Raw genomic sequence first — 12,077 nt, forward strand, 5'->3', positions numbered from 1 at the left:
AGTACATGAAACAAGTATTTGAAGAGAAAGGATAGGTCTTCTGCACAGCAAATATCTGACAAAACAATTACCATATTAGTCTGGAGTATGTCTGCATAGCAGTGAAGTCTCCAGGTCCCTTAACCCATAACGCTGTGTAGCAAGGAGACAGCTAGTACAGTCACAACACAGCAGACCCGCAATGAAGGGAATTTCCACCCCCTCCCGAGTCCATGTGCTCATTACCTCATTTACTAGAAACAGGTATGTCTGAATATAAGGGCATCTCAACATGTAGAAATAGGTCCTTATTTTCTGAATGTTGAAGTCTTAAAATCCATTGCATCCTATCAACTGAACCACTACGACAGGAGCTGGTTTTCCTTTTTTTAAAATAAAGGTTTTAATACTTAAATTTAAGCGAGGGGTAGAAAGATTTGATGTCTATTATAACAGGAGTTAAAGTATTTTATGTGGTTTAAGCAAGGTTTGTTTTATTCTTTTAATGGTAAAAACTGTGTCTGAATTCCGGATGGATGGATGGATAGATAGATAAGGCTACGAGTCAGTCATGGAGCTCACAGATTCTGTGATTTTAAGAAACCTCTAACTTCCTCAAAATTCCACTAATTCAGCCCCAGGCAGCGGGGCTCAGACTTCAGAGTGAGCCCGAGCCCCGTAGCCAAGCCCCACTGCCCGTAACTTATCTTTGCGGGGCCTCCTGTCGAGTAGGGCCCCAGCCAATTGCCCTGCTTGCTACCCCCTAACACTGGCCCTTTGTACATTTCTGCAATTTTATTGTTTATTGCCTGTGTCCCATCTGTGACTTTTAATAAAAATACACATGCCAAAATTTTAGCCATATTTTTATTTATATATATATTATAAATAAATAAAAAATAGACAGATTTTTTTTTTTTTTTTAAAAGTAGCAGCATGGGGAAATCTGTCTCTCTTGCAGAATCTAAGGTTTTTGCAGGTGGCAGCAGGATAAAAATGGGATTCAAAAAATATCCTGCCCAGGGCTCTAGTTTAGAGCAACAACCCTCCCCAGGCTTCAGTGATGTGCCTTTAAAATGGAAACCTCTGAACTAAACCAACAAAAATACGATATTACACACAAATCCCAGCTCAGTCCCCATAGTTAAAACTCCCTCAAATAGATATCAGGCAGTTAGAGCTGACAAAAACATACGGTGAAACCTACTACCTCTCTGACAGAATGAACCCAATTACATTTCAGGAATACCCAAGGCTGATGCCCTCAATTCATTTTACACAGGCTACTGACCAGCCACCAGATAGCAACTTCCAGTCTCCAGCTGAGCTAACATTCAAACCAGGAGAAGAATGTAGAGCCTCTTACCTCTATTACTAATCCAATGAGGTATCCAAGCCCCCAGTTAAAAACTCACCTGGAACAACTGGTTCCAGATTTTATGAGTAGGTGAATAGAAGGTAGGAGAGGACTGATTATCTCCTTATCCAGGGGTCACTGGATGCCCTATAACCTTTGAACTGCTCGTTTTTCTACAGCTCTAAGAGAAAAGACTGCTATGCAGCTTTTAAAGGATCCAGGTGAGATATCGAGTACTACTCATGAGTATCTGCGCAGGGAAGGGTATAGATTTGAACAGTACTATTCTCTATTTTAAGCACAAACACAAAAAAGGAATGTAACGTTTAAAAGGACTTCCCCATAGAGATTATAAAATGCAATTCTGTGAGTCTGATGGTATTTTACAAATATAATCACAAAGGACAGGCAGCTCTTCGACAAGAGGAAAATTGGACTGACCACATTCTTTCAAATAACCTCAGGAAACACTGTTTAATACTGTTTTTTGTCACCACAAGTATTTGAAGATTACCACTCACCTTCATCGGTGGGTATTTGTGATAAGGAGCTGCCCCAGTAGCCAGTTCTATAGCAGTGATTCCAAAACTCCAGATGTCTGCCTTGAAGTCATAACCTCTGACCTGAAAAGTAACAAGATATTACTCTACATATTTTTCATTATCCCAACTACACCTCTGCCAGCAGGCTTTGAATGGAGCTTGTTAAATGTTTGCATCATTTCTTTACCCTCAAGGACTCTGAAAAACATCTTCCATTAACCTTCGCTGGCATGGCAATTACACCCAGGAAGGAACATGCCTTTCTTTACCTTTCAGTTCCTTCCTGGCTGCAAATCAGAAACCTTAGGTAGAGCAGTCATACCTGAGGAAGACCATATTTGTAGCTTGTACAAGAGTTTTCATATGCCACATTACCAATACAAAGGTTACATCAAGATGGCTACCAGGTATTGGATTCAACCAGGTTTTGGCTTCCATACCAATATGGAAAGTCGGACTGCTTTGGTATGATTGAAATAGTCATAGTAAGGGGATTAATAGACATATGACTGTTTTTGGAGCTGTGCCTAACCAGCTACTTTGTTAAACTAACTGCAATCACGTCCAGTCCTGAAACAGGTTAGCACTCTGCTCTTCGCACTTGGAAGTCCGTGCCAGCCTGGAGTTGAGCCAGGCCACTGACAAACTCCTCATTCCTGCTTATAGAGGCCCATTGCTGACATTTAATATTTTGCTTTCCATTAGATTGTCTTTTGGTTTAATGGGTATTAGTTTCCACATTAGATGGGCAGATTTGTTCACTAAAGCCATATAGCACTTAAACCTCCACTATGCAAAGAAAAAAAAATTCATATGCCAATAAGCCTTTTTCCTCATTAATATTACCTAGTGTTTTGGCATCTGAAATGGAAAATTTACTTTATCCACTGAAGGGAAGAGACACTGTGTACTAACTTTAATGAGAACTACAAACCACAAGTGTTTTGCCAAAATGAAATTTTTCGCGTTTCCTGCTCTCAAGACAAATGGGAGAAGACTGCTAGAGCTGAGTCAGTGCAAATTTAATACCACTATTGCACTAGGTAAGTTAACAGTTAGTTTAGGAGAAGACACTAATTCTGCTGAAGCTAAAAGTTTTGCACAAACTACCTGTGAGGAACAAGACTATTGTTGCATTTTGAAGAACACTTCCAGATTTCAATTTATGGTTCATCTTGTTCTATATTCATATGGTTAAATTAAATTTGATAAGTTTACTATCCTTCGTTTACCTTGTACTAGTTCCTTAAGTTCTGAAGGCAATTTTCTTTTTGTCCATCTCTAGACACTCCATATCTAGCCTACCTGGGATACTCCAGTTTGATGGGATTTAAGTGAGAGAAACCGCTAGAAGTGATCTCCTTTTACTATGTAAACTTGGCTTTCTTGTATTTACATGATTATATTAGTAGAGAAAAAAAATCTGTAAAGTTTAATAAAATTAAGTTGCATCACACTGTACGTAGCTCAACAATGCTGGAGAATAAATTTAAACTATAATCAAAGACAAAAAACAACATTGAAGCACAGTGTTAGTCTTGTAGTAGGTGCATAAATACATCAATAATTTTCTACCGCCTAATCTATAGCTTCCAATTACAGTACAAAATCCTGCTTGTAAATTGAAGTCATCAGGAAAGTTTTCAAATTCCTATAAATTAGTTTAATATAGCTAATGGCTACCCAAAGAGAAAACAGCTCTTCACCTGAATTTTGATCCAGAATATACCAATAACCTTAATTTGTTTATACTTTATGGATTTAGATCAATGACATTTACCTCTTCAATTTGTGCCAAAAGTTGTTTTCCAGTCAAAATGTGCATAGCATTTAGAGAGATAATGGTGGGATAGGGAAGTTTATCCCAAAATTAAGACATGGACTTGGGTCAAAAATTCTTTGATATCTACCTTTTCTATTTATTTATAACTCAACATATAATTGGCTCACAGCAACACCTGCTGGAAGAGAATGGGATGGTATAAACAGCCTTTCAAAATAATTTCTTGTAATAATTCCACACTCACAGTCCTTACGAACTCTTGTATCCCCAGAACATCTGTCTCAATAGAAAATACTAGATATATTTATAATTAAGTCTTTTCATTTTAGTTACATTTCCCTCCTGGTTAAAGATCTTTATAACAACTTTATCCGTTCAGCTTTCCCCTTTCTTTGATCAGTTGGTTTTTCATTGATCTAATCCCCTCTCCTCTTTAGTCACAGACATTCTGGACACAATCAGCCTGGAGAAGTCCAATACAGCCCAGCTCAGTACTGCAACATCATAGAATCATAGGACAGGAAGGGACTTTGAGAGGTCACCTAGTCCAGTCCCCTGCACTCATGGAAGGATTAAGAATTATCTAGACCAGAGGTGGGCAAACTACGGCCCGTGGGCCACATCCGGCCCAAAGGACCGCCCTGCCCAGCCCCAGAGCTCCTTGCCCAGGAGACTAGCCCCCGGACCCTCCCCCGCAGCCTTACCTCACTGCGCCGTTGGCGCAATGCTCTGGGCAGCGTGGCTGCAGAGCCCGGCCTGATCTGGTACTCTGTGCTGCGCGGCTGCCTGTCCCGGGGGGTGGGGTGGGGTGGGGGGCGGGTCAGGATGGAGAGGAGGGGTTGGATGGGGTGGAGGGGGCAGTCGGGGCAGGGGTTCCAGGGGTAGTCAGGGGACTGGGTGTGGTGGGGGGGTGGATGAGGCAGGGGTCCGGGAGGGCAGTCAGGAAGGAGGGGGGGGTTGGATGGGGCAGTTAGGGGCGGGGGGTTCCGGGGCAGTCACAGGACCAAGAACAGGGGGGGTGGACGGGGCAGGAGTCCCGGGGCGGGGGGGGGCATCATGGGGTGAGAAGCAGGTGGTGGGGGGGGTTGGATAGGGCCAGACCATGCCTGGCTGTTGGGGGAGGCACAGCCTCCCCTAACCAGCCCTCCATACAATTTCCGAAATCCAATGCAGCCCTCAGGCCAAAAAGTTTGCCCGCCCCGATCTAGACCATCTCTGACAGGTGTTTGTCTACCCTGCTGCTCTATCCCTTGTGCCTCCATTTACATAAGGCAACAAGAGCAGACACCACTTCCATTCCCAGCTGATTAGCAGGTCAAGGAAGGAAAGAGAACCCAACACCCTAGAGGCAGCCATTCCTTTCCAAGGGATACAAATGCTAACTAAGACTTCAGTAGGGGTGAAAAATTCGGCAGGATAATGAATCGTTCCCCCGATCCCATCTCCCAACCCCCAGTTCTCCTCCACACTAGTTACTGACATTTACATTTGTTTTGCCTTGTTGGGAGTAGTCTGCACTGCATGTTTAAGGAGAAAACATTCTCTTATCCCTCCCATCATCCCCAATATCCTCCATTTTAATGGAGCAAGTAGCTCCACTGAAACAAACTCTGACAACGGTTGCTGCTTAAGAACAATCTTGGATCTCGAGTAGCCTTTTTTCAGAGGCTAGTTGGGATGACAAAGGGTGCTAGAGAAAAACCTAACACATAGAAGGGCCTGAAATTGTGAGTGCTCAAAGCGCTCTGAAATTTTAGAGAAAGGAGCCTGTACTATACTGAGCAGTATGACTATTAAGCTGTCCTCTGGGACCCTCAGAAAGCCACAGTGGGTGGTATGAGGGCTGAGCCACCACAGTGACCAAAGTTTTCATAAACAAACTTCAATGACTTAGCTCGCTTGCCATGTACAATTTTCTAATAAGACACTACCAATTAAACAGTTACCTGTTCCATGACTTCTGGTGCCATCCAGCAAGGGGTGCCCACAAAGGTTTTCCTCACTTTATTTCTGGTAATATCACCACCAGTGGCTAAAAATGCACTAACACCGAAGTCTGAAATAGCAAAAAAAGCCTACAGTGAAGAAAACATCCTGAACATGAAAAAAAAACCAAAACCACAAGAAATCTCAGCTATGCAGCTGATGGTCATGTTTCACATGGGGAAGTTTCTGAAGGACTAAGAATGATCGACTAAGGCAAATTAGTCCTTTGACAATGTCCATAACCATGGATACTATTCAATTATATCAAAGAGGTGTGAAGTGCAGTCCACAGGAAGGACAGAATCCTAATTTTAACAATGGTTTTTGGGGCAGGGTACGAAGGAAGGACTACATACACACTCAACGCACAGCAGATCTCCCACTGACATCAGTGGGAAGTTCGCACAGAGACCAAGGAGAAAATGGTCATTATGTAGTAAGAAACAATAAGAGTTCAGTTAAGTGAGTTACTGTCTCCTTTAGCAACATCCTGGACTTTTATGATCAAAGGCTGGTCTTTCCTCTTCCTCCGCCCCAACTCTTTTTTAGTTTCTCTTTTCTTTCAGTATCTGCATCAGTCTTTTCTTCTCTCTGCAGTAACTCCCCACCCACACAGGTTTTACTCACCTCCTTCCCTATCCCATCAGCTAAAATGATTAGCAATAAATGTTCATGTTAATCCCAAAGCTTAACAACAAGCCTAACAACAATGTAAATATCCCAATCAGAAGAGCAGAGGGCAGGCAGGGAGCTCACATCTATCTACCGTCTCACTGACAGATGTAACTCACTTTAGTCCCAAAGTCACCTGCATTCTAACATGAAGAATGTGTCCCATCACTTTTATTTTGGATATAGATAGTTTTCCAACAATAAACAGTTGAAGCTGAAATTATGGAAAGTTGTTTATACTCAAGGGATGAATCCCACAGGATTTTAGGCTTCCTGAAATAATTTGCATCCCTCATTTAGGTCAGCCAAGTTGAGAGATACCACTCAGCCATTATTTCATTCTGTTTGCAGCCTCAGGAAGACAACATTGCACTGATTAGCGCTCTACTCATTAGGAAGACTCTACACCAGAATTAGGGCGGGAGAGTTAGGTGTTTAAATAAAGGATTAGAACTGGTAAAATGTGAGAAGTGTCACGTGGACCACAACTGTTTCATGCAGGTGGGATGGGAAACACCTTAGTTTTCAATACTGTGCTACCAAGTGAAGTATATTCGGTCAATGACCCATGACTAGGTCACACAACACTTTAATTGGGTACCTGAAGTTCACAAGCTATTACTAATCAATGACAAAAAAGTGCTAAAGTTACTGGAATCAAGAATTGTAACTGTTTCCCACTGAAGTAGGAGGCTATGCAGAGGCAATTTGGGACTGGATGTTGATATCTCCATTGTATTAGTGTTTTAAATAAGTCCTCCCCCGCCACTGTGGTCCAGCCTGAACTAGAATTCCTTTGTCAAGCTGAAACATGAGGAATACCTTATTCAAGAAGTACCTCACAATACTACTGTTCTAGTTATTAATTAAATCATGCTTTTAAAGGAAGTTTAAGCCGAGCTTGCAATCACAAAGGTGACATTTTGTGCAACAGATACTGGTGCGGTACAGTGAGTTCATGAAAAGTGACGCTGCCATGCAGGAACGAAGTGTGATACAAGCTCTCTGCTCAGAGTGAGAGGAGCACTTTATAAACACACATGGTAACACAACAGTCACTGGTCCAAGAGGGAGCCAGGGAGAATTTTTTCATGGGAGGCTTTGAGTGTATGGGCAGAGTAAAGGAAGAGAAAATAACCACAGAAGATGGGAAAGAAATCCTGGCAAGACTGTCCTGATTTGTGCCTCATATCAATGGAAAGATCAAATCAAAATTACCAAAAAATTCAACTGATAATTCTATAAGGTTGCATTTTTTTTTTAAAAGTCTTCTCCAAGTCCTCACCCCTACTCACTTCCATTTATTCCATAATGCCCCAAAATGCCAATATTCTACTCAGACTGCAGTGCTGGATTGCTGAAGGGGACAGGTCTTGCTGGCTGATGGCTCCAGATGTAACCTCTCTAGCTGATAGTTGGTCGTCCCAGATACAATCTGCACTATTTTGTATATAGGCACATTTACACATACAGAGACAGACTTCCTCCAAGCCCTACATACACTTTGGATATCTGGTACCACACCTGCATTAAGCTCCCTTTAGCCCAAAGAATCCCAAATTATTTGACAAACTGGTGTACAAATGATGGGCCTGACTTGCAAGCTCCGACTATGCGAGATTCCAAGTAACTTCAGTGCGAGTGCATGTAGGCTTGGAGGATGAGAACCTAAACACAGAATTATTTCACCCACCAGCGAAGGGCAACCAATCATTTCAGACCTGAACAAACAGCACATGGAAGCAATCGCTGACAGTATAATAGAGGAATTGAAAGAGACCATACCCAATTGTAACTACAGGAAGATTTTTTTCCAGGCAAAACAGTTACCACATAACACCAAGGTTAACAACCATACTCCTATAAAAAGTGACATCTGTTTCATATTCACAAGTTGTCAGGATATGGAGTTCAAGTCTCATTCTGAAGACTGCCCCTCCAGCAGCAGTGCCCTCTAGTGTACAGATTCAGCAAAGACTCTAAGGAAAGAGCACCACCTTCTCCAGGAGCCTTATTCTAGTCAATCGTAGAATAAGACGACACCCAGTTAAATTAAAGGCACGAACATTAGACTGAAAAGTAAACACTTAACACAATACAAAATTAACCTAACTCACTACAATTAGAAGTGAGAGAACAAGAGCTTTGCAGGATTCAGAAAAGGACTGGCCATTTATATGAGCAACAACATCCATGTGTCTATTCATTAGGATAAGTTTTTCTAAAAAAGGACAAACTCACACTTCAGGCCCTAAAGCCACTACTACCAGTTGAGGATTCTGCCTCTATTTATGGCTATTTCATACTTGTTTGTCATTTTTTGCACCGTCCTCTGAAGAATCTGGTACTGAATAAAGGTCTAGATGGACCATTACCCTGATCCTGTAAAACAGTCCCTGTGTTTCTACAGAATCACCAAAGGTGTAGTGTCAAAGTTTTCCTTTGAGGCCTCCCATCCAAGTATTGACTAGTTTCATTCCTGATTAACTTGTAAGATCTAATGAGGTTCCAAAACAAGGTTTTCTAAAATTAGGTGTATTTAGCTGAAGCCTCAGAATTTGTTTAGATAGAAATCATCCTAGTCATTTCAGGTAAAAATGTTCCAGCATCAAAAATAAAAAAGTCGTTTAATAGCACACACACCACATTTCAGAAAAAGTAAGAATTTTATAAATTCTATCTTGGAATTCTGACAATAAATCCCTTGAGCTCTGCATTTGTCTTGAGGTCACCAGAAAGCCTTGGTGGAATTAAATTGTAGTCCATTACATGGCTGATTTAGTCAATGGTTTTCCAATCCATTTACCGATTTCCAATTTTCTGAAATAGCCCACTGTAACAGTGTGCACTAATGCTTTAAAAAAAGAGGCCTGTTATGTCAATATTTGTAAAAAGCTAAATAAAATGCTGCCCACAAGTTTAAACTTTATTCTTATTGCTGAGGTAGAAGCAGGGAAGCAGCAGTATCATTACACCAGGGTTGGTTCCCCTAACACAGGCTTATGACTGGATTTGTCTGCCGGTATCAAACATGTTGAGAAGGGATGAAATGGAACTTAAGAAATGTTTTCATCAGATAAAATTTTCTAAACTCTGGGAACGTGCATAAAATGTCACAGAATCAGAGGTGCCCTGATAGACAGATACAAAGGACAGATGTAAGGGACAAGATGCATAGTTCTGTGAGTTTGTGCTTTTTTAGAAGAAGGGCAAGTCTAGGCTGCTCATTTCTCCTTTGATTTTAAGTAGTGCTGCTTTTGTGATGAAGAAGTCAATCTGTACAGCTGAAAGTTGCATTCCCAGTTTATTTATTTACACACCTGGATAAATAAGGTCTTCTCCATGCACAGGCCCCCCGTGCCACCTGTGCCATCCATAAATAACCTACTAAGACTCCATAGTCAAGAAAATGCTTAACCAAAGACATGGATCTTCCACTATGAAGGTCAGAAAAGTTGAGCTTCAGAAAGCTCTCTGGCAACCCCCAAAAGCTCAACTTTTCTGACCTTCATAGCTGAAGATCCATCTTTTGGACAAGCATTTTCATGACTACGGAGCTGTAGCAAATGCAACAGTTCACTGCCATTCACTGAAAAACAAAAACTGGATGGGGAGGCACAAGAACTCCCATACAGTAAATGTCAGCAAAAGACTGTAATATTCAGTCCTGGAAGAAGGTGTCCCTAAGGAAGCTTGTTCCCAAACCATGTAGAGTATTGGAAGTTAAGCCAACGTGAACTGTTCTGGCAATGAATGGTAAGTGAATATATTATTTATTGCTGGCATTACCTCACTCTACCAGATCCTGCATAAGCTGAACCTACACAGTCTGAAAGGTCTTTAGTAGATTTCACTCAGGTGGCCTAATGGCTGTAAGAGACCTGGGTTGCTGTAGACGGGTCTATATTAAGAAGAAGTCAAAATCTGTCCACTAATTGCTGTCTAATCAGTGGTACGGGCTACCACTGCTCTTGAGGAATCCAGATGTGATTTAGTGGTCCGAGAGTGCTCCAAAGATTCCAAAATTCTGGCAATGACCCCTCTTGCAAGTCATAATCCAAATCTCAAGTACTTCTGGGATCTGTGGATAAAACTAACTGTGAAGACCATTTCTCTCCATCTGTTCAGGTGCTTCTGTGGAAGCAGTATTGGAATTAGCCCAGTCAGACAGATCTAATCAATAATATTGCAGCAAGATATGTTGAACGTGTTATGCAGAAGTGGGTGAAGTAATATCTATTATTGGACCAACTTCTGTGGGTCAGAAATACAAGCTTATATGGAGCTCACTGCTAAATACAAGGTGGAATAGATTGTTTAGCAAAAATAGTTAACACATTTCAAGGGACCATTCAAGGCAAAGTGACTAGTCAGAAAGAGGAAGGGGGAGAGTAGAGTAGCTGGAAGGGGTTGTTAGTGGGTTACAGACTGTTGCAATAAACCATAAATCCAGTGTCTCCATTCAATCCATGATTTTTAGTGTCTAGCAAATTTACGAATTTAAGTTCCCGGGCTCATCTATTGGAAATGTTGTGGAGATTTCCTTTGAGGAGGAGGACTGAGCAGTCAGATACAGAGTGACCACTTTGTGTAAAGTGTTCACCCACAGGTGATATATGTTTTTGTCTTATCTTTGTCCTGTGTGAGTTCATTCAAGAGCATAGTGATTGTCTGGTTATTGGGGCATTTAGTGCACTGGATGTGGTACACCACATACTGTGATGGGGGCAGGGAGGGAGCATTAGAATCATAGAATATCAGGGTTGGAAGGGACCTCAGGAGGTCATCTAGTCCAACCCCCTGCTCAAAGCAGGACCAATCTCCAACTAAATCAATCATTACCCAGATCCATTCCCACGCCTGGCCCTATCTGCCAGCCCCTCTCCCAGCTGTGGCCTGAGACCCCTTCCCGCACCACCACCACCCTCCGGAGCCACAGCCCTGTTCCCAGCCCTGCAGGGAGAGCAGGGCAGGGGTAAGGCGGGGGGCACGAGGTAAAAAGTTTGCAGACCACTGCCTTACAACAGTTACATCTAGACCACATCTCCCTAACTTGCTTATGAAAATATCATGTAGGATTGTGTCAAAAGCCTTACTAAAATATAGATATATCACGCCTACTGCTCCCCATCCTCTATCCACTAGGCAAGAACCCCTGGGGGGGAGAAATAATGTGGATTTGGCATAATTTGTTCTTGGCAAATCCATGCTGACTATTTCTTATAATGCTATTATCCTGTAGCTTCTTACAGACTGTTTAATAATTTGTTCCAATATCTTTCTAACTATTGAAGTTAGGCTGACTAGTCTATAATTCACCAACTCCTCTTTCCCCCGTTTTTTAAAGGTAAGTACTACTTTTCCCCTTCTCCAGTCCTCTGGGACCTCACTCTTCCTCCATAAATTCTCAAAGATAATCACTAATGCTTCCATGATTGCTTCAGCTCATTCCTTAAGTTCCCTAGGATGAACTTCATCAGGCTCTGCCAACTTGAAAATATCTAATTTATCTAAACATTCTTTAACCTGTTCTTTCCCCATTTGGGCTTGCGTTCTTTCCCCCTTGCTGTTAATATTAATTGTTTAAGTATCTAGATACAATTAACCTTTTTAATGAAGAATAAATCAAAACAGGCATTAAACACCTCAGCCTTCTTGATGTCATCTGTTAGCTTTCCTGCCCCACTAAGTAGTAGACCTACACTTTCCTTTGTATTTCTCTTTCTCCTATTGTATTTATAAACCACCCCTCCATGCC

At 41.7% G+C, this 12,077-nt stretch overlaps 1 protein-coding gene across 3 annotated transcripts in view; it reads right to left on the minus strand.

Annotated features, from left to right (window-relative positions):
• The window catches only part of OXSR1 (oxidative stress responsive kinase 1), a 118,719-nt gene that overhangs the window by 22,702 nt on the left and 83,940 nt on the right, over positions 1-12,077 (minus strand). For all 3 annotated transcript variants that reach the window (XM_084619534.1, XM_084619535.1, XM_084619536.1), the window contains 2 exons: positions 5,608-5,717; positions 1,858-1,959 (listed from right to left, as the gene is read on the minus strand). In XM_084619534.1, the coding sequence (XP_084475660.1) occupies positions 1,858-1,959; positions 5,608-5,717 (212 nt within the window). The remainder of the gene's footprint in view (positions 1-1,857; positions 1,960-5,607; positions 5,718-12,077) is intronic.

This window comes from Lepidochelys olivacea (assembly GCF_965140295.1).
Source record: "Lepidochelys olivacea isolate rLepOli2 genome assembly, chromosome: 2".
NCBI classification, from domain to species: domain Eukaryota; kingdom Metazoa; phylum Chordata; order Testudines; family Cheloniidae; genus Lepidochelys; species Lepidochelys olivacea.